This window comes from Pongo abelii, chromosome 8, assembly GCF_028885655.2.
Source record: "Pongo abelii isolate AG06213 chromosome 8, NHGRI_mPonAbe1-v2.0_pri, whole genome shotgun sequence".
NCBI lineage: Eukaryota > Metazoa > Chordata > Mammalia > Primates > Hominidae > Pongo > Pongo abelii.
The window spans coordinates 21998392-22022412 of record NC_071993.2 but is presented as its reverse complement, the minus strand read 5'-3'; the positions used below and the strand labels follow the sequence as shown (position 1 = coordinate 22022412).

At 38.1% G+C, this 24021-nt stretch overlaps 1 protein-coding gene across 1 annotated transcript in view; it reads left to right on the top strand.

The window, feature by feature from the left end:
* DNAJC1 (DnaJ heat shock protein family (Hsp40) member C1) overlaps positions 1–24021 on the top strand; it is a 249941-nt gene that overhangs the window by 105428 nt on the left and 120492 nt on the right. Inside the window, exon 8 of the mRNA XM_002820584.4 lies at positions 16722–16879. Within this exon, the coding sequence (XP_002820630.3) occupies positions 16722–16879 (158 nt within the window). The remainder of the gene's footprint in view (positions 1–16721; positions 16880–24021) is intronic.

Below are 24021 nucleotides of genomic sequence, written 5' to 3'. Positions count from 1 at the left end.
TATTGTACCCAAGGACCTGGTGGCATGGGCTCTTGAGGGGATCTCCTGATTCATGGATTGCAAAGATATGTGAGAGAAGTGTGGTTTCCCGGGCGTGGTTGCCGTCACTCACTGCTTCCCTTGGCTGGGGTTGGGGGTTCCTTTAGCTTTGTGCCACTCCCTGGGGGGCCGTCACCCCACCCTGCTTTTCTTCATTTTCCATGGGTCAAGTAGTTTGCCTAGTCAGTCCCAATGTGAGAACCTGGATATTTCAGTTGAAGGTGCTGAATTCACTCACCCCTTTTATTCCTCTCTCTGAGTGTTGTAGATCGCAGCTGCTTCTAATCAGCCATCTTCTTTTTTTTTTTAGTAAGTAGAAGTAATACTCTCTAAAGTAATGTTAGGAAGTATAGTATATTCTGGCCTGGCCAACATGGCAAAACCTCGTCATGTACTAAATATACATGTACTAAAAAATACAAAAATTATCTGGCTGTGGTGGCACATGTCTATAATCCCTGCTACTTGGGAGGCTGAGGCACAAGAATTGCTTGAACCCGGGAGGTGGAGGTTGCAGTGAGCCAAGATCTCGCCATTGCACTCCAGCCTGGGCAACAAGAGCAAGACTCTGGGGGAAAAAAAAAAAAGTATAGTATAGTAAATACATAACCTAATAACATGCTTATTTATTATAATCAAGTGTTATGTACTGTGCACAATTGAATGTGCTATACTTTTATATAACTGGCAGTGCAGTGGGTTTATACCAGCATCACTACAATACATGAGTAATGCATTGCGCCATGACTTTACATTGGCTCCATTATAATCTTATGGAGCCACCATCATATATGTGGACCATTGTTGACTACTAAAATATCATAATGTGGTACATGATTATATATCAGTTTGGAGAGGATTGATATATTTACCATTGAGTATTCCAAATCTATGAATATAGCATGTTTCTTCATTAATTATTTATATCTTCGTTGATTTATTTCTTCAGTCTTTTGTAGTTGTTAGCAAATTAAATCCTGTATGTGTTTTGTTAGGTTTATGCCTGCTTCTCTTTATTTTGAGTGGTTATAAATGGTGTTGGATTTTAATTTCAGTTTCCACATGTTCACTGTGTGTAAGAAATTTAATTGATTTTTGAATGCAGATATTTATTTTGCTAACTTGCTGAATTTATGTATTAGTGCTAAGATTTTTTAATGTAGGTTCCTTGGATTTTCTATGTAGACAGTTATGTCATCTGACCATGGGGAAAGATTTACTTCTTCCTTTACAATCTATGCATTTGATTTCCTTTGCCTACCTTACAGTGCTAGCTAGAATTTTGGTACTATGTATAACAAAATGTGGTGGGAGTGGGCATCCTTGCCTTGTTCCAAACCTTAGGGGGAAAGCATTTAGTATTACACCGTTAAGTATGATGTAAGCTGTAGGTGTTTTGTAGATGCTTTACATCAGTGGTCCCCAACCTTTTTGTCACCAGGTAACGATTTCATGGAAGACAGTTTTTCCATGCACCTGGTAGCAGTGGGGGATGGTTTTGTGATGAAACTGTAGTTAGATTATTATAAGGATTGTGCAACTTAGATCCTTGAGAATCTAATGCCGCTGCTGATCTGACAGGAAGCAGAGCGCAGGCAGTAATGCTTGCCCTCCTGCCGCTCACCTCCTGCTAGGCGGTCTGGTTCCTAACAGGCCATGGACTGGTATCAGTCCCTCTATTCCTAGTTTTCTGAGCATTTTTTAAAATCATGACAGGGTGTTGAATTTTGTGAGGTGTTTTTTTTCCTCTATCAATAATTGTGATTATGTGATATTTCTTTTTTGGTGTATTAATACGATAGATTACATTATTGGATTTTGAATATTGAACCAGCTATGCGTACTTGGAATAAACACCATGTGGACATGGTATATAATTCTTATTGCTGAATTCTATTTGCTACTGTTTTGTTAAAGAGTTTTTCATCTATATTCATGAGAGATACTGGTCTGTAATTGTCATTGTCCATTTGTGCTGCTATAACAAAATACCTGGGAAATAACCTGAGACTGGCTAATTTATAATGAACAGAAATTTAATTCTCACTCTTCTTGATGCTGGGGAGTCCAAGATCAGGGCATCAGTAAGTTTGGTGTCTGGCAAAGGTTTCTGTCTGCTTCCAAGATGGCACCTTGTTGCTACATCCTCTGGAGGGCACAAACACATGTCCTCACAGGGAACAGAAGGGGAAAAGGGGCTGAATGCTGTGTAAGTCTCTTTTGTAAGAGTCTTAATTTTTTCAAGAGGGAAGAGCCCTCATGACCTCATCACCTCCCAGTGGCCTTTTCCTCTTAATACTATTGCATTGGAGGTTGCTTCCACATAAATTTTGGAAGGACTCAAACGTTCAAACCATAGCATTTCACTTCTGACCCCCTACTTCCAAAATTTAGATCCTTCTCACATACAAAACATATTAATTACATACCAATAGCCCCCAAAGCCTTAACTCATTCCAGCATCAACTTTAAAGTTTAAGGTCTATAGTCTTATCTAAATATAATCTAAATCAGATGTGGGTGAGACTCAAGGTGTACAATTCATTCTGAGGCCAATTCCCCTCTACCTGTGAACCTGTGAAATCAAACAATTTATATGCTTCCAGATTATAATGATGGGACAGGCGTAAAATTGATATTCTCATGCAAAGAGGGAGAAATGGGAAAGAATAAAGGGATAACAGTCCCCAAGTAAGCTGAAAACCCAATATGGCAAACACCATTAATTTTTGAGGCCTGAGAATAATCAACTTTGACTTCATGTTTCATCTTCCAGACACACGAGAGTAGAGGTTGGGTCCCCAAGGCTCTGGGCAACCCCAGCACTATAATTTTGCTGGTCACAGCCCACAGAGCAGCTATCACAGGCTGGAGTCTCATGCCTGCAAGCTCTCCCAGGCTGAAGTTGCATGCTGGTGGCTCTGCAGTTCTGAGGTCTTAGTGGTGGCCCCACTTCTGTTGCTCCACTGGGCATTTCCCTAATTGGGGCTGTCTCTAGCAGCCCCACCTTTGTGGCATTTCTTTGCCTGGGCCCCAAGTCTCTATGAGGCACCCATTGAAATCTAGGTAGACATGTCTCCACAACTCACGCACTCTGTGCACCTGCAGAGTTTGCACCACATGGATGCCACCAAGATTTACTGCTTGTGCCCCCTGAAATGGTAGCCTGAAGTGGTGGCCTGCATGAGCTGTACCTGAGGTGGCTGAGGAACATTGTGTCTGAATGTGTGGGAAAGAAACAAGACATCCTGAGCAACAAGCCCCATGGTTTCACAAGTGTTTTGGGCCCCTTTTTTGAAACTGTTCTGCCCTCAAGGACCTGGTGCTCTGAGCCTGCTATGAGAAGGGCAGCACAGATAATCTCCAAAATGCCTTTGCAGTCATTCTTCCATTGTCTTGATGAATAGCATCTGTCTTCCTTCTATTCACATTAAATCTCCTTATCAAATGTTTGCTTGGCCGCACCCTTGGCATTCTCCCTCAAGCATACTTTAAAACCTGACGAGGCTGAGAATTTTTTAAATCTTTAACTTCTGCTTTCCTTTTAATTATAAATTTTATATTTAATTTGTTTCTCTCTTCTTGCATCTTACTGTAAGTAGTCAAGAGAAGCCATGAAGCATCCTGAACAATTTACTTAGAGATGTCATCCACAAAATACCCTAGCCTATTGCTCTTAAGTTCTGCCTTCCACAAAGTAATAGGACACAAAACACAATTCAGCCAAGTTCATTGCTACTTTGCAGCAAGGGTGGCCCTCTTCCAATTTCCAGTAAACTGCTCCTCATTTCCAACTAACGCCTTATCAGAATGGCCTTTACTGTCCATATTTCTACCAGCATTCTGATCACAACTACTTAGATCATCTCTAAGATGACTGAGGGTTTCTCTACAGCTCTCCTCTTCTTCAGAGCTCTCACTGGAAGCATGCTTAATGCTTTAGCATGCACTTCAGAGCTGTTCTGGCTTCTACCCATTACCCAATTTCAAAGCCACTTCTAGATTTTTGGTATTTGTTATAGTAGCACCATCGGTTCTCAGTACTACTTTCTATTGTAGTTTATTTTGTGCTGCTATACAAAATAACTGAGACTGGGTAATTTATGATCAACAGAAATTTATTTCTCACACTTCTGGAGTCTGAGAAGTCCAAAATCAAGGTACCAGCAAGTTTAGTATCTGATGAGGCCCTGGTCTCTGTTTCCAAGATGGCACCTTGTTGCTGCATCCTCTAGGGGAGATGAATGCTGTGTCCTCACATGGCAGAAGAGATAGAAGAAGAAAGGGGACAGAATGCTGTGTGAAGCCTCTTTTATAAGGGCTTTAATCCTATTTATGAGGGAGGAGCCCTCATGACATAATCACTTTCCAAAGGCTCCGCCTCTATGGAGACTGTTTCTACATGAATTTTGGAGGGGACACAAACGTTCAAACCATAGCATTAGCTTTCTTTTTGCATTGTCTTTGTATTACCTTGGTATTGGTAATACCAGCTTCATATAATGAAATAGGAAGTTTTCTCTCCTCTTCTATTTAATTTTTCTTTTGAAAAACAGAGTTTTGCTCTTGTTGCCCAGGCTGGAGTGCAATCGTGCAATCTTGGCTCACTGCAATCTACGCCTGCCAGGTTCAAGTGATTCTCTTGCCTTAGCTTCCCAAGTAGCTGGGCTTACAGGTGCCTGCCACCATACCTGGCTAATTTTTGTATTTTTAGTAGAGATGAGGTTTCACCGTGTTGGCCAGGCTGATCTCGAACTTGTGACCTGAAGTGATCTGCTTGCCTTGGCCTCCCTAAGTGTTGGGATTACGGGCATGAGCCGTCGTGCCCACCCTTCCTCTTCTATTTTCTGAAAGAGAATGTCTAACACTGGTATTAATTCTTGAAATGTTTGGCAGAATTCTCTGGGGAGATCATCTGAGCCTGAATATTTCTTTCTTTGGAGTATTAAAATAACAAATTAAATTGGATTTATAGTTATAGAGCTATTTAAATATCTATTTCATGTTTCATTTATCTGTTTCATGAGTGAATTGAGATAGTTTGAGCAATTGGTCTTTTTCATCTAAGTTGTCAAATACATGTATCTAGAGTTGTTCCTAATATTTGCTTTTTATCCTTTTGATGTCTACATGCCCTGTAGTGATTTCTCCTTTTTAATATAGGTAACTTTTGTCTTCTGTTTCCTTTGTCTGATTTGCCAGATGTTGATCTTTTCAAAGGATCAGTTCTTTCTTTAATTGATTTTCTCTATGGTTTTTGTTTTCAATTTCATTGATTTCTGCTCTTATTTTTATTCTTTCCTTCTGCTTGCTTTTGGATTGTTTTGGTCTTCTTTTTATAGTTTCTTGATGTGGAAGTTTAGATTATTAATTTGAGGCTTTTTTTCTTTTCTAATGTCAGCATTTAGTGCTATACATTTCCCTCTCAGCACTGCTTTGGCTATGTCTCACATATTTTGATTTTTTTTTTTTTTTTTTTTTTCTGAGTCTCACTCTGTGGCCCAGCCTGAAGTGCAGTGGTGTGATCTCAGCTCACTGCAACCTTCGCCCCCCAGGTTCAAGCAATTCTCTCACCTCAGCCTCCTGAGTAACTGGAATTACAGCACGTGCCGCCATGCCCAGCTAATTTTTTTGTTTTTAGTAGAGATAAGGTTTTACCATGTTGGCCCAGGCTGATCTTGAATTCCTGACCTCAAGTGATCCACCGACCTTGGCCTTCCAAAGTGCTTGAATTACAGGTGTGAGCCACCGCACTTGGCCACATATTTTGATATATTTTTATTTGGCTCAGCTCAGTATTTTTTTTCTTGAGATTTCCTCTTTGATCCATTGATTATTTAAAAGTATATTGCTTCGTTTCCAAGTGTTCAGAGACCTTTTTGTTATATTTCTATTAAACATTAGTAGTTTGATTCCGTTTTCATTAGGATGCATACTCTGTATGAGTTAAATTCCTTTAAGTTTGTTCCGGTCTGTTTTATGGCCCAAGATGTGATCCATCTGGGCATATATTCCATGGACATTTGAAAAGAATGTGTGGCTGTGGTGAATTGGAGTGTTCTATAAATGTCAGTTACATCTAGTTGGCTGATGGCATTGTTGAGTTGTATATCATTGCTTATTTATATATTTAGTTATGCTATTAATTATTGAGAGGGGGTATTGGACTTCTTGACTGTAATTATAAATTTGTGTTCAGTTCCATGGGTTTTTGTTTCACATGTTTTGCAGCTCTGTTGTTTGGTGCACACACATCTAGGATTGCTGTGCCATCCTGGTGGATCTTTTTATCATTGTGTAATGTCTCTCTTCATTCCTGGTAATTTATTTTTGCCTTATAGTCTACTTTACCTTACCTGATACTAATATAACTTCTACTGCTTTCTTTTGATTAATGTTTGTATGGTATATCTTTCCAATCCTTTTACTTTCAATCTACCCATATTGTTATATTTGAAATGAGTTTGTTATAGACAGCATATATATATATATGTAAAAAAGATGAAAAACCATGTGTGTATGTTTGTGTGTGTATATTAAATAGTTTGTATATTTAAACTGTTTACATTTAATATAGTGATTGATATGTTAGGGCTTAATTCTGCCATTGTATTTTTTATTTTCTATTATTTCTCTCTCATTATCATTTCTCTTTTTTCTCTATTACAGATAGCATTTCTCTGTTATAAATAGCATATATATGTAAAAAAGATGAAAGACCGTGTGTGTGTGTGTGTGTGTGTGTGTGTGTGTGTGTGTGTTAGACAATTTGTGTATTTAAACCATTTACATTTAATATAGTGATTGATATGTTAGGGCTTAAGTCTGCTATTGTATTTTTTATTTTCTATTTTTTCTCTCTCATTATCATTTCTCTGTTTTCTTCTTTCTACCTTCCTGTGGCTCAACATTTTTTAGAATGCCACTAGAATTTATTTTTAGTGTTTTTTTTTAAATGTATTTCTTTGTATTACTTTTTAGTGGGTATAATAAGTATAATGTTATATATACATAACATCACAGTCTACTGGTGTCAGATTTTTGCTATTTCAAGTGTCATAAAAAACCTTACCTCCCCTTAAATCCCTTTACCTTCTTTATTTATAGTATCATTGTCTTGAGTATTTTCTCTATAACACTGAAGGTTATAATTTTGATTTAGTGGTCAGACATAATTAGAAGACTCAAGAGCAGGAGGAAAGTCTATTGCGTTTACTCATATTTTTACTCTTTTGTCCTTTCTTCTTTCCTTGTTGTCCAATATATTTTCTTTTATGATTTATTTTCTGTTTATAGAGCTTCCTTTAGCCATTATGCAGGATAGGTCCACTGATGACGAATTATTTTAGTTTTCCTTCATCTTAGGATGTCTTGGTTTCCCCTTCATGACGGTAAGATATTGTCACAGGATATTGACTTCAGGTATAACAGTTATTTTCTTTCAGCATTTGAAAAATGCTGTGCCACTTCCTTCTGGCCTCTATGGTTTGGGGTGAGAAATACACTGTCATTTGAATTGTACTTCTACTACAGATAAGGTCTTGTTTCTCTGTTGCTGCTTTTAAGTTGCTGTTCAGAGTCCCAAAACTTCCCAGGGCTGTGTTCTTTTTTTTTTCTGTTTTTTTTTTTTTTTTTTTTGTCTACTTTGTTTTTCAGATTGGGCAATTTATGTTTTTCTATCCTCAGATTCACTGACTCTTTTCTCTGTTTGCTTCATTCTGCTGTTGAGCCCATCCAGTAAGCTTTTAACTTCAGTTAGTGTACACATCAATTCTGACATTTCCATTTGGTTCTTCTATATGTCTTCTATTTTTTTGCTGAAACTTTTTATTTGTTTCAAGAGTGTTCATTATTGCTTGTCATGTCATTATTACATGGCTGCTTTAATAGCACAGCCAGGTAATTTTTTATTTATTTATTTTTTTGAGATGGAGTCTCACTCTGTTGCCCAGGCTGGAATGCAATGGTACCGTCTTAGCTCACTGCAACCTCCGCCTCCTGGGTTCAAGCGATTCTCCTGCCTCAACCTCCTGAGTAGCTGGGATTACAGGCATGTGCTACCACACCCAGCTAATTTTGTATTTTTAGTAGAGACAGGGTTTCATCATGTTGGCCAGGCTGGACTCGAACTCCTGACCTCAGGTGATCTGCCCACCTCGGCCTCCCAAAGAGCTGGGATTACAGGTGTGAGCCACCACGCCCAGCCAAGTAATTTAAATATCTCTTTTATCTTGTTGGCATCTGTTACCTTTTCTCATTCAAGTTGAGGCATTCTTGGTTCTTGATGTAACAACTGATTTTTGATTTAGATTTGGACATTTAGGGGTATAATGAAACTTTGGACCTTATTTAAGTCTTCTGTTTTACCTGGTCTTCTCTGGCAATACTCTAGCCATGGAGGGGGTAGTGCTGCCTGTTACTGCTAGGTAGAATCGAAGTCCAGGTTTCCTATGTGGTCTGTTTGACAGATGAGGAACGGAGCGTTTGTGGATTCTCAGGTGGGTATGGATCTTCCTGCTTGCCTCTAGGCCTCCACTGAAAACCGCTGCCTGGGAGGAGGAGCAGGAATACCTACTTACTGCACCCCACTTGACCTCCACTGACATTATGTGGGAATGGCTTTGCTACCATTGGGCAGTTGTGAAAGCCCTGATTCTTCAGTAGGCTTCCTTTTTTTTTTTTTGGGTGGGGGATGGAGTCTCACTGTTTCGTCCAGGCTGGAGTGCAGTGGTGTGATCTCTGCTCACTGCAACCTCTGCCTCACAGGTTCAAGCGATTCTCCTGCCTCAGCCTCCCGGGTAGCTGGGATTACAGGCACACACCACCACACCCGGCTAATTTTCATATTTTTAGTAGAGACAGGTTTTCACCATGTTGGCCAGGCTGGTCTTGAACTCCTGACCTCAGGTCATCCACCCCCCTCAGCCTCCCAAAGTGCTGAGGTTACAGGTGTGAGCCACCACACCAGCCCACTAGACTTCCTCTGTAACCACACTGCCTGATAGAGGAAGAGACACCTATTACTTCTGGGTGATTATGGAGGTTCAGGCTACCCATGTAGTCTCCACTGACTTTATTAGCAGGAGAAGGATCCGCCTTAACTTTTAGCCTTCTTTCTCACATCACCCTGGTGGGGACGTTGGGTGCCTTATTGCAGGCTGGCAATGGCAGAAGCCTAGGTTTTCCATTAGTCTTTGCTCTCATGCTGGGTGGTGGGATGGGGGTGACACTACTTTCTGTCTTGTTTGCCTGAATTAGAGTGGTTATTGTCTAAAAGCTTTATCTTTTAGACAAAAGATAAATGCCTATGCTGTCTCTTTTTTGATCCTTTAGCTACAGAGAGCAGGCTTTTGTTTTTGTTTTGCCTGTATGTGTGTGTCTGTGCCTATTAGTGTTTCTGGGTTGCTAGTTTCTGCAGCACCAAGTCTGAGATATATAAGAAACACAAAGAAAACTCATAGAACTGACCACTCTGGGTATTCTTGAGTCCTGCAGTACCTAGCTGGTCATCCTTCTCTCTAACTTTCAAATTCTTCTTGTGTTTGTTTTATGTATAATGGTTAATATAAGATATGAGTAAACAAATAACTTGTTTACTCTTTTATCTTTTTTATAATTCTTAGTGAGAGGAATGTGGAAAAGTTTCTCCATTTTTTCTGAAATGGAAGTTTTATATTAATTTCTCATATGGTTGGGATCTGTGCTCCCACCCAAATCTCATGTTGAAATATAATCACCAGTGTTGGAGGTGGGTCTGGTGGGAGGTGATTGGATCATGGGGGCAATGTCTCGTGAATGGTTTAGCAAATCCCCTTCGTGCTCTTCTTGAGACAGTGAGTTCTCATGAGATCTGCTTGTTTAAAAGCATGTAGCACCTCCTCCCTCTCTCTCTCGCTTCTGCCCCTGCCATGTAAGACACCTGTTCTCCCTTTGCCTTCTGCCATGATTGAAAGCTTCCTGAGGCCTCCCCAGAGGCAGAAGCATTCACACTTCCTGTACAACCTGCAGAGCTGTGAGCCACTTAAACTTCTTTTCTTTATAAGTTACCCAGTCTCAGTTATTTATGGCAGTGTGAGAATGAACTAATACATTTTGAAAAAAGATTTTTTTAAAGCTTATTTATTTATGTATTTTTTAAACTTCTAGGTTCAGGGGAACATGTGAACCTAAAAGTTTAAAAAAATACATAAATAAATAAGCTTTAAAAAAGCTTACATAGGTAAACTCATGTCACAGGGACTTGTTGTACAGATTATTTTACCACCCACATATTAAGTCCAGTACCCAATAGTTATCATTTCTACTCCTCTCCCTCCTCTCACCCTCCAACCTCAAGTAGACCCCAGTGTCTTTTGTTTCCTTCTTGTGCTCATAAGTTCTCATAATTTAGCTCTCACTTGTAAGTGAAAACATATGGTATTTGGTTTTCTATTCTTTGTTTAGTTTGCTAAGGATATTGGTTTTCTATTCTTTGTTTAGATTGCTAAGGATAACAGCCTCCACTTCCATCCATGTTCCTGCAAAAGACATGATCTCATTCTTTTTTATGGCTGCATAGTATTCCATGGTGTATATGTACCACATTTTATGGCTGCATAGTATCCCATGATGTATATGTACCATATTTTCTTTATCAGATTGGTAATTGATGGGCATTCAGGTTGATTCCATGTCTTTGCTATTGTGATAGTGCTGCATTGAACATTTGTGTGCATGTGTCTTTACAGTAGAATGATTTACACTCCTCTGAGTGTATACTCAGTAATGGTATTGCTAGGTTAAATAGTAGTTCTGCTTTTAGCTCTTTGAGGAATCACCATACTGTCTTCCATAATGGTTGAACTAATTTTCACTCCCACCAGCAGTGTGTAGGTGTTCCCTTTTCTCCACGACCTTGGCATCACCTGTTATTTTTTGACCTTTTAGTAATAGTAATTCTGACTGGATAGAGATGGTATCTCATTGTGGTTTTGATTTGCATTTCTCTAATAATCAGTGATATGGAGCTTTTTTTCATGTGCTTGTTGGCTGCATGGATGTCTTCTTTTGAAAAGTGTCTGTGTCATTTGCCCACTTTTTAATGGGGTTGTTTGTTTTTCTCTTGTACATTTATTGAAGTTCCTTATAGATCCTGGATATTAGACCTTTGTCACATGCAGAGTTTTCAAAAATTTTCTCCGATTCTGTAGGTTGTCTTTTTACTCTGTTGATAGTTTCTTTATGCTGTGCAGAAGCTCTTAAGTTTAAATCTCAGTTGTCAATTTTTGCTTTTGTTTCAATTGCTTTTGGTGTCTTTGTAATGAAATCTTTGCCCATTCCTACATCCAAGTTGCTATTGCCTATGTTGTCCTCCAGGGTTTTTATAGTTTTGGGTTTTATGTTTAAATATTTACTCCATCTTTAGTTGATTTTTGCGTATGGTGTAAAGAAGGGGTCCAGTTTCAATCTTCTGCATATGGCTAACCAGTTATCCCAGCACCACTTATTGAATAGGGAGTCCTTTCCTTATTGCTTGTTTTTATCAGCTTTGTCGAAGGTCAGATGGTTATAGGTGTGCAGCCTTATTTTTGGGCTCTCTGTTCTGTTCCATTGGTCTATGTGCCTGTTTTTGTACCAGTACCATGCTGTTTTGGTTATGTAGCCCTGTAGTATAGTTTGAAGTAAGGTAGCGTGATGCCTTCAGTTTTGTTCTTTTTGCTTAGGATTGCCTTGGCTATTCAGGCTCTTTTTCATTTCATATGAATTTTAAAATAGTTTTGTCTAGTTCTGTGAAGAATGTCATTGTTAATTTGATAGGAATAGCATTGAATCTGTAAATTACTTTGAGCAGTATGACCATTTAAATGATACTGATTCTTCCTATCCATGAGCATGGGATGTTTTTCCACTTGTTTGTGTCTCCTCTGATTTCTTTATTTGAGTTTCGTAATTCTCGTCATAGAGCTCTTTCACCTCCCTGGTTGGCTGTATTCCTAGGTATTTTGTTCTTTTTGTGGCAGTTGTGAATAGGATTGCCTTTCTGATTTGACTCTCAGCTTGGCTGTTGTTGGAGTATAGGAATGCTAGTGATTTTTGTACATTGATTTGTATCCTGAAACTTTGCTGAAGATGTTTACCAGCTAAAGGAGCTTTGGGCTGAAACTATGGGGTTTTCTAGATATAGAATCATGTCAACTGCAAACAGGGACAGTTTGGCTTCCTCTCTTTTTATTTGAATGCGCTTTATTTCTTTCTCTTGCCTAATTGCTTCAGCTAGGACTTCCAATACTGTGTTGAATAGAAGTGGTGAGAAAGGGCATCCTTGTCTTGTGCCAATTTTCAAAGGGAATACCTAGTTTATTGAGAGTTTTTTTTAACATAAAGGGGTGTTGAATTTCATTGAAAGCTTTTTCTATGTCTATTCAGGTAATCATGCAGTTTTTGTCTTTAGTTCTGTTTATGTGAAGAATCACATTTATTAATTTGCATATGTTGTACCAACCTTGCTACCTGGGGATGAAGAATACTTGATTGAGGTGGATTAGCTTTTTGATGTGCTGCTGGATTCAGTTTGCAAATATTTTGTAATTTTTGCATCACTGTTAATCAAGGATATTGGCCTGAAGTTTTTTTGTTGTTGTGGCTCTGCCAGGTTTTAGTATGAGGATGATGCTGACCTCATAGAATGAGTTTGGGAGGAGTCCTTCCTCATCAGTTTTTTTGGAATCGTTTCTGTAGGAATGATACCAGCTCTTTGTACATCTGGTAGAATTCAGCTGTGAATCCATCAGGTCCTGGCCTTTTTTTAGTTGGGTGCCTAATTTATTACTGATTCAATTTTGGAGCTCGTTATTGGTCTATTCAAGGAATCAATTTCTTTCTGGTTCAGTCTTAGGAGGGTGTATGTGTCCAGGAATTTATCCATCTCTTCTAGGTTTTCTAGTTTGTGTGCATAGAGGTTTCTGTAGTAGTTTCTATTGGTTATTTTTACTTCTGTGGGGTCAGTGGTAATGATGATTCCCTTCATCATTTCTAATTGTGTTTTTTTGGATTTTCTCTCTATTAGCCTAGCTAGTAGCTTACCTATCTTGTTAAATTTAAAAAAAAAAAATCCATTCCTGGATTTGTTTATCTTTTTAATGGGGTTTCTTGTCTCTGTCTCCTTCATTTCAGCTCTGATTTTGGTTATGTTTTGTCTCCTGCTCTTTGCAGTTGATTTGTTCTTGCTTCTCTAAGTCTTTCCGTTGTGATGTTAGGTTGTTAATTTGAGATCTTTCTGACTTTTTGATGTGGGCATTTAGTGCTATGAATTTCCCTCTTAACACTGCCTTAGCTGTGTCCCAGATATTCTGGTATGTTGTATCTTTGTTTTCATTAGTTTCAAAGAACTTCTTGATTTCTGCCTTTATTTCATGATTTATCTAAAAGTCATTCAGGAGTATGTCATTTAATTTCTGTGTAATTGCGTTCTTTTGAGCAAGTTTCTTAGTCTTCTGTTTTTACTGCACTGTGGTTTGAGAGTGTGTTTAGTATGGTTTTGGTTCTTTTGCATTTGCTGAGGATAGTTTAATGTTCAATTATGTGATCAATTTTAGAGTACGTGCCATGTGGCAAGGAGAAGAATGTATATTCTGTTGTTTGGGGGTAGAAAGTTCTGTAGAAATCTATCAGATCCATTTGGTTCACTGTTGAGTTTGGGTCCTGAATATCTTTGTTAATTTTCTGCCTCAGTGATCTGTCTAATACTGTCAATGGAGTGTTGAAGTCTTCGACTATTAATGGGAGTGAGTCTGTGTCTCTTTTTAGGTCTCTAAGAACTTGCTTTATGAATCTGGGTCCTCCTGTGTTGGGTGCATATATATTTAGGGTAGTTAAGTCTTGTTGAATTGAACCCTTTACCATTATGTAATGCCCTTTTTTTGTCTTTTTTAATCTTTAAATTAGGATTGCCACCCCTTCTTTTTTCTGTTTTCCATTTGCTTGGTAGTTTTCCCTTCGTTTCTTTATTTTGAGGCTAAGGGTATCATTAGTTGTGAGATGGGTCTCTTGAAGACAGCATGCCATTGAGTCTTGTTTTTTTATCCAGCTTGCCATTCTGTGACTTTTAAGTGGGGCATTTAGCACATTTACATTCAGGGTTAGTATTTATATGTGTGGATTTGATCCTGTCATTGTATTGTTAGCTGGTTATTATGTTGGCTTGTTTGTGTGGTTGATTTATAGTGACACTGGTCTGTGTATTTTTGTATTAGCTCATAGCAGTCTTTCATTTCTGTATTTAGTGCCCCTTTATAAATGCTTATTTAAAAAGACATCACTTGCAGTTGTGATGAAACACCCCAGAAAGAAATACAAACAATTGAATTTATTTGCTTTTTTTAAAAATAACTGATTCTATGTGTAGCCCAAATTACTTCTGCTATTGCTCTACTTCAATGGTGATTTCATACTTCTCATTGTAAAAGCATCATCAATAATTATTCAGTCATTTCTCCTAATAGCGTTTACTATGTTAATAGTTTCATCTCTCTATGAAGAAATAGTAAATAGTCATATACACACAAATACATACATACCCACATACAGTTATATTTGAGTACTTCTGTTTCTGGGAGAATTGCTGGGGAAAAGGCTGTATATTTTAATTTTAATGGATATGTTTAGACTGCTTTCCAAAAAGGCTGTAATAGAATAATACATTTCCTCCACCAATTTAGAAGTAGCCTTTTCCCTGCCAACAGTACATCTGAATTAGATTTTAAATTTGTACCCATGTGATTGGTATAAAATTATATCTTGGTATTACTTAATTTGTATTTCTTTAACCTTTAGAGTGTATGAGCTTCTTTTCTTATTTGTTGGCCACGTGGGCACTCAATTGTGGATTTCCCATTTATGAACTTTGCCTATATTTTTCTATTGGGTGGTTGTCCATTTATAAAATCTCTTTATAGCAATCTTCTGTTTATACTCTGAATTAGATACATCCTTTCCAAATCTATTATTTGTCTCTTGATTTGTTTACTCTTTTATCTTTTTTGTAATAGCATCTGGGTTTTCATTCTTAATTAAGATGGTCCCTTAATTTAAATAGTACAAGTAGTTTTTAAGATTTCTTTTTGCAAAATTTTTATTGTTTTGGCTTTTAAAGTCAACTCTCTTCTCTATCTGGAATTTATTTGTGTATACAGTGTAAGAGTTTTCTTTTACATGGATATTCAGTTGTGTAAGCATTACTTAATAAACTGTTTTCCCACTAAATTGAAATATAGATAATCCTAGACTTATAATGATTTGACTTACAATTTTTTGACTTTATGATAGTGCAAAAACAATACTGTACTTGGATTTTGAATCTTTTCTTGGACTAGCAATATGCGGTAGGATGCTCCCTCATCATGCTGGGTAACAGCAGCAAACTGCAGCTTCCACTTAGCCATATGATCATGAGGATTAAAACTGATCCTCTACAGTGTACTGTGTCACTGTGTTATTTTGCCAAACTATAAGCTAATGTCAATGTTCTGAGTACACTTAAGGTAGACTAGGCTAAACTATGATGTTAGTTTTATTAAATGCATTTTCTAATTAAGGATGTTTTCAATATATGATAGGTTTATCAGGATGTAATCCCCTAATAAGTCAACAAGCATTGGCATTTACGGATTCTCTATTCTCTTCTAGGAATTTGTCTATTCGTATGCCAGTATATACTGATTTTGTTACATTGGCAGTATAGTACACGCAAATACACACATACACACGTACACATGGGGTGGTGAAAATAGTCTTATGAGGCTGTTTGAGTTTGACTATAGTAATTAAGAATGGAGTTGCTTCTCAATGTCAAGTCTCCAATTAAAATGGTGTGTGTGTGTGTGTGTGTGTGTGTGTTTGAGACAGAATCTCACTCTGTCACCCAGGCTGGAATGCAGTGGTGTGATCTCAGCTAACCCCACCCTCCACCTCCTGGGCTCAAGTGATTCTCATGCCTCAGCTTCCCAAGTAGTTGGGATTACATGCATGTACCACCACACGCAGCTAATTTTTGCATTTTTAGTAGAAGGGTTTTGCCATTTTGCCCAGGCTGGTCTCGAACTCCTGGCCTCCAGTGATGCACCTGCCTTAGCCTCCCAAAATGCTGGGATTGCAGCCGTGAACCACGGCTCCTAGGCCTAAAATGGGATTTAATAAAGAGCCCAATGGATTGCCATCTGTTCATAACTACTCTTGATGTCACCATATCATATTTCACCTTTGTAAAATATTGAAAAATAAATGTATACCCTTTAGTGAGAGCCAGTTTTTTTTTATAGATGAGAAAGTTGATACTGTTCTAAGTGTTAACTTATTTGCCCAGTATTATTTACTTATTACATGGTAAAGTTAGGATTACAACATTAAATTGAAGCTCTTTTTATTGTGCCAAAATGAAATATTTTATGAAAAGTACTTTGAAAACAAAGGTGTATGCAAATTGATATGATGGCTATCTCATGATCATCTCCACAATAGTAGCAACTCTGAGTTTTATTTAGAAACAATGCAATGGTTTATGTACAATAAAACTTATAGCCAATTATTTATAACAGAACAATTATATTTTGATGTTTTCTTTCAGGATATGGTCTATGAATAAAATGTTAGAAATTAATTTTATTCTTTAACAATCTCAATAATTGGTTCTTTTAAACATTTTTTAGAACAGAAGAAAGTTAAAAAACCAAAACCTGAATTTCCTGTATACACACCTTTAGAAAGTACATATATTCAGTCTTATGATCATGGAACTTCCATAGAAGAAATTGAGGAACAAATGGATGATTGGTTGGAAAACAGGAACCGAACGCAGAAAAAACAGGTAAATAAACTTTATAAAACTTGTTTTGAGTAAAACATGTACAGAAAAGCACATAAAATACAGGGTTAGCTCACAATATAGTGCTTTGTTTTATTGCACTTCACAAATACTGTTGTTTTTGTTTTGTTTTGTTTTGTTTTGTTTTGTTTGAGACGGAGTCTCGCTCTGTCACCTAGGCTGGAGTGCAGTGGCGTGATCTCAGCTCACTGCAAGCTCTGCTTCCCGGGTTCACACCATTCTCCTGCCTCAGCTTCCCAAGTAGCTGGGACTACAGGCGCCCGCCACCATGCCCAGCTAATTTTTGGTATTTTTAGTAGAGACGGGGTTTCACCGTGTTAGCCAGGATGGTTTTGATCTTCTGACCTCATGATCTGCCCCCCTTGGCCTCCCAAAGTGCTGGGATTACAGGTGTGAGCCACCGTGCCTGGCCGGGTTTTTTTCTTTTTCACGGATTGAGGGTTTGTGGCAGCCCTGAATTGAGCAAGTTTACAGGCACCATTTTTCCAAAAGCATCTCCTTCCTTTGTGTCTCTATATAACATTTTGGTAATTCTTGTGGTATTTCAAACTTTTCGTTACTATAACATCTGGTATGGTCATCTGTGATCAGTGACCTCTGACGTTACTGTTACAATTATTTGGGGTACCGTGAAGTGCACCCATATAAGACAGCAAACTTAATTGGTAAATATTATGTATATTTTGGCTGCTCCACTAATCATCATCCTCTAGTCTCTTTCCATCTCCTCTGGTCTCCCTACTCCCTAAGGCACAGCAGTATTGAAATTAGGTCAATTAATAACCCTACTATGGCTTCCAAGTGTTCAAGTGAAAGGAACAATTGCATGTGTGTCACTTTACATAAAAATGATTAAGCTTAGTTAGGAAGGCATGGTTGAAAGCCAAGATAGGCCAAAAGCTAGGCCTCTTGCACCAAACAGTTAGCTAAATTTTAAAATGCAAAGGACACATTCTTGAAGGAAATTAAAAGTGCTATTCCAGTGAATACATCAAAGATAAGCAAGTGAAACAGCCTTATTGCTGATATGGAGAAAGTTTGAGTGGTCTGGATAGAAGAACAAATCAGCCACAACATTCTCTCGAGCCAAAGCCTAATCGAGAGCAATGCCCTCTCTCTCTTCATTCTAAGAAGGCCAAGAGAAGTGAGGAAGCCGCAGAAGAAAAGTTGGAAGCTAGCAGAGGTTGGTTCATTAGGCTTAAGGAAAGCAGCTGTCTCCATAACATAAAAGTACAGTGTGCAGCAGCAAGTGCTGTTGGAGAAGCTGCAGCAAGTTATCCGGAGAATCTAGCCAAGATCATTGATGACGGTGGCTACACCAACCAGTAGATTTTCAACGTAAATGAAACAGCCTTTTGCTGGAAAAAGATGCCATCTAGGACTTTCATGGCTAGAGAGAGGAAGAAGTTGATGCCTGGCTTCAAAGCTTCAAAAGACAGGCTTACTTTCTTGTTAGGGAATAATGCAGCTGGTAACTTTAAGTTGAAGCCAGTGCTCATTTATCAGTCTGAAAATCCTAGGGTACTTAAGAATTATGCTAAATCCATTCTATCTGTGCTCTATAAATGGAACAATAAAGCCTAGATGACAGCACATCTGTTTATGGCATGGTTTACTGAAGCCCCATGTTGAGACCTACTGCTCAGAAAAAAAATAATTTTTTCAAAATATTACTGCTGATTGACAGTGTACCTAGTCACCCAAGGCTCTGAGGGAGATATGAAAGGAGATGAACATTGTCTGTATGCCCATACCACAACATGCATTCTGCAGCCCATGAATCAAGGAGCCCTTCCAACTTAAGTTTTATTATTTAAGACATATATTTTATAAGGCTGTAGTTGCCATAGAGAGTGATTCCTCTGATGGATCTGGGCACAGTAAATTGAAAACTTTCTGGGAAGGATTTACTATTCTAGATGCCATTACAAACATTCATGATTGATGGGAAGAGGTCAAAATATTGACATTAACAGGAGATTAGAAGAAGTTTATTCTAATCCTCATGGATGACTTTGGGTTAAAGATTTCATTGGAGGAAATTACTGCAGATATAGCGTCAATAGCAAGAGAACTAGAATTAGAAGTGGAGCCTGAAGATGTGACTGAATTGCTGCAATCTCATGGTCAAACTTGAAGAGATAAGGAGTTGTTTCTTATGGGTGAACAAAGAAAGTGGTTCTTGAGATGGAATCTATTCCTGGTGAAGATGCTGTGAAAGTTGTTGAAATGACAACAAAGGATTGAGAATATTCTATAAGCTTCACTGATAAAGGAACTAGCAGGGTTGGAGATGGTAAAATGCTATCAAGCAGCATCACATGCTACAGAGAAATATTTTGTGAAAGGAAGAGTTAATGCATCAAACTTCATTATTGTCTTATTTTAGGAAATTGTCACAGATACCCCAACCTTTACCAACCACCACCCCAGTGGTGGTCAGCATCCACTAACATGAATGCAAGACCCTCTAGCAACAGAAAGATTATGACTTGTTGAAAGACTCAGATGGTTGTTAATACGTTTTAGCAGTAAAGTATTTTTAAATTATGTACATTGTTTTTTGGACATAATGCTATCACACACTTAATAAACTAAGCTATAATGTAAACATAGTTTTAAACATTTTTTTAAATTATTATTATTTTTTTGAGACAGAGTCTCTCTCTGTCGCCCAGGCTGGAGTGCAGTGGCACGATCTTGGCTCACTGCAACCTCCGCCTCCTGGGATCAAGCGATTCTTACGTCTCAGCCTCCCGAGTAGCTGGGATTACAGGCGAGCACAATCACGCCCTGCTGATTTTTGTACTTTTGGTAGAGATGGGGTTTCACCGTGTTAGCCACGCTGGTCTCAAACTCTTGGCCTCAAGTGATCCGCCCCTCTCAGCCTCCTAAAGTGCTGGGATTATAGATGTGAGCTACTGCGGCCTGGCTTATAAACAACTTTTATATGTACTGGGAAACCAAAAAATTTGTGTGGCGCATTTTATTACAATATTAACTTTATTGTGGTAGCCTGGACCTGAACTTGGAATATCTCTGAGGTATGCGTGTATAGATATGCAGCTCCGTGAACTATCACAGGTGATGCAAGTTAACCATTGCCAAGTTCAATGACTAGAACATTGCCATTGTGCAGAAACCATGCTTTCTCCCACTCACTATTTCCTTTTCTTCCACAAAGATGATGACATTCCTGACTTCAGAGTAGTTTTACCTGCTTGTTAGTTTATAAATAGCATCATTTCCTATGTAGTCCTTTGAGTATGATTTCCTCTATTCAGTATATTTGTGAGATTTATTCATAATTGCATATAGCAGTAATTTTCATTGCTGTATAATACTTTATAAATATAGCACAATTTATTTTTGTTGGAGAAATGTGGTGTTTTCAGTTGGGGGATATAATGAATAATTTTTCTGTGAACAGTCTTGTGCATGCCTTTTAGTATGTATATGTGTAAATTTCAGTTTTTGGAGTTAGTTGCAGGGTCAAAGCTCAACTTCAGTAAATACAGTCGATCCTTGAAAAATATGGGTTTAAACTGCATAGGTCCACTTATATGTGGATTTTTTCCAAAAAGTATTTTGGAAAAATTTTAGAAGATTTTGGGTAATTTTTCAAATCTCAAACCATGTAGCCTAGAAATATTGAAAAAAATTAAGAAAAAGTTAGGTATGTCATGCATAAAATGTATGTAGATACTAGTGTATTTTATCATTTACTACCATAAAATATATACAAATCTATCATAAAAAGTTAAAACTTATCAAAATGTACACAACTACTTACTGTACATGGCACCATTTGCAGATGAGGGAGATATAAACAAATGTAAAGATGCAGTACTAAATCATAACTGTGTAAAATCAACCGTAGCACACAGTGTACCTACTATACTACCATAATAATTTAAAACACCTCCCGTTGCTGTTGCAGTAGGCTCACATGTTGCAAGTGTTGGCTTAAACCTCCTGATGATGCTAATCATCTCTGTGTGAGCAGTTTGTCTCTCCAGTAAATTGCATAGCATAGAAAATGTGATCTATCTTGGTTCTCATGTATTTTTTATCATGTTTAGTAAAATACTGTAAACCTTGAATAACACCATTGGGCCTGTGGAAAGTACCCTTAGTGATGCTAGGAGTGCTCTCGAGAACCAGAGAAAAGTCATGACATTACAAGAAAAAATTGAATTGCTTTATAAGTATAGCAGAGTGAGGTCTGCACCTGCTGTTGGCTGCCATTTCAGACAGACAACATGAACTTAGGGTATTGATAAATACAGTACATTACTATAAAGGTATTTTCCTTAAGATTTTGTTTTCTCTAGTTTATTGTAAGAATGCAGTACATAAGCATGCAAAATGTGTGTTCACTTATTGTCTACATTATTATTAAAGCTTCCAGTCAACAGTAGGCTGTTAGTATTAACGTTTTTGGGGAGTCAAAAGTTATACTTAGATTTTCAACTGACCAGGGGTTGGCGCCCCAACCTCCATATTGTTCAAGGGTCAGCTGTACTTTTAAATTGTTTTCCAGAAGTTTGTGTCACTTTATACTTTAGCAGCAGAATATGAGTACTCGGTACTCTATATTTTTGCCAATGCTTGGTCAAGTCTTTTATATTTTATCCATTCTGGTAAGTATGCAGTGATAGCTAATTTTGGTCTAATTTGCATCCTTTGATGAATAAGACTGAACACCTTTTTTTATGGTTATTGGATACTGATATCTTACTATGTGAAGTGCCTTTCCAAATATTTTTTAATTGTGTTGCCTTTTTGTTTTTAAGACTGGATTATAAAGAGTTCTTTCTGTATTTCAGAAATGAGTGTTTTGCACATATTTTCTCCCATTCTGCTTGGCCTTTTTTTGTACTTAGTGGTGTCTTTTGATGACCAGAACTTACTAATTATATTAATCAGTCTGCCTTTTCCTTATTTGGTGTTTTCTATGTTCAAATATATATATATATGTATTTTTCTTTGGAGACAAGGTCTCACTCTGTCACCCAGGCTGAAAGACAGTGATGCAGTCACGGCTCCCTGCAGCCTCAATTTCCCAGGCTCAAGTGATCCTCACACCTCAACCTCCTGAGTACCTGAAACCACAAGCATACACCACCACACCCAGCTAATTTTTAAATGTTTTCTAGAGTTTGGGTCTCCCTGTGCTGCCAAGTCTGGTCCAACCTCCTGGGCTTAAGTGATCCTCCTGCCTCAGCCTCCCAAAGTGTTAGGATTATAAGCATGAGCCGCCACGCCTGAACAAATAAATATTTTTCTATCTCAAAATTATAAAGATTTTTCAAATCCTTCTAGAAGTTTTATTATTTGACTTAAACATTTCAATTAACAATATCCTGGAATGTTTGGTTTGTTTGGCATTAAGTAGTGATCAAGATTAATGTTTTGTTCCAAAAGTTCTCCAAACCCTTGGCCTGCTACAAATTATTTTAAAAACTGCTTCCTACAGCTCTACAAAGGTCACTTTAATCATAATCCAAGTGTCCATAACTGTGTAGGTCTGTTTCCACATGTTCTGCTTAGTTCCATTTATCTACTTGTTCATCCTTGTGCTACTACCACACAGTCTTAATCACTGTAACTTCATGATAGGTATCTAGTACAGTAATTTTCCAATTTTGCTTTCGTTCTTTAAGATTGCCATTTTACATTTTCATATAAATGTTTAATGCAGCTTGTTGTTTTCCACAAATTATTTAGCTGAGATATTTAATTGGGATAACAATTATATATGGATCAGTTGTGGAGAAATTGACATTCAAATTGTATTGACTCTAAAACCCATAAATAGATCCATTAATTTAGATCTTTTAAAGTTTTTTCAGGCTGGGCACAGTAGCTCATGCCTATAATCTCAGCACTCTGGGAGGCTGAGGTGGGCAGGTCTCTTGGGGTTAGGAGTTCCAGACCAGCCTGGGCAACATGGTGAAACCCCATCTCCACCAAAAAATACAAAAATTAGCCAAGTGTGGTGACACGCACCTGTAATCCCAGCTACTCAGGAGCCTGAGGCAGGAGAATCTCTTGAGCCCAGGAAGCGGAGGTTGCAGTGAGCAGAGATCATGCCACTGCAGTCCAGCGTAGGTGACAGAGCAAGACTGTCTCAAAAAAAAAAAATAAATAAATAACGTTTTTTCAATAATGTGTTGCAGCTTTTTGTACATATGGGATATTTTTTCTTAGATTTATTTTTTGTTTTTAGATGATTATTGTAAGTGGCATTGTGTCTCAAATTTCACTTTCTAATTATATTTAGTATATAGAATTAAAACTGATTTTTGTGTAACAACCTTGTTAAATTTTATTTATTTATTTGAGACAGAGTGTCACTCTGTCACCCAGGCTGAAGCGTAACAGCATGATCTCACCTCACTGCAACCTCCGCCTCCCAGGCTCAAGTGGTTCTCCTGCCTCAGCTCCTCAAATAGCTGGGATTACAGACGCCTGCTGCCACACCCAGCTAATTTTTGTATTTGTAGTAGAGATGGGGTTTCCCCATGTTGGCCAGGCTGGTCTGAACTCCTGACCTCAAGTGATCTGCCCACCTCGGCCTCCCAAACTGTTGGGATTACAGGCGTGAGCCACCACGCCTAGCTTATTTTTTAATTCTAATGGTTTCTCTGTGTATTATACATTTTTCTCTTATTTGTGTTGATTAGAATCTCCAATACAATATAGAATAGAAGTGGTGATAACAGGTATCCTTGTTTCTTTCCCAATCTCAAAGAAAGCTTTCATTGCTGAAAATCTTTATTTCATCATTGAAATTGTTTATTTAACTTGTGGCTGGTTGTGATGGCTCACACCTGTAATCCTAACACTTTGGGAGGCTGAGGTGGGAGGATTGTTTGAGGTCAGGACTTCAACACCAGCCAGGGCAACCCAGGAAGACCGCATCTCTACAAAAAATAAATGAATTAGCCAGGCTTGGTGGTGCACAACTGTGGTCTCAGCAAGTTGGGAGGCTGGGGCACGAGGATCTCTTGAGTCCAGGAGTTTGAGGCTGCAGTGAGCTCTGATCACACCACTGTACTCCACTGTCTCAAAAAAAACTTTTATCGCTGGGCGTGGTGGCCTGTAATCCCAGCACTTTG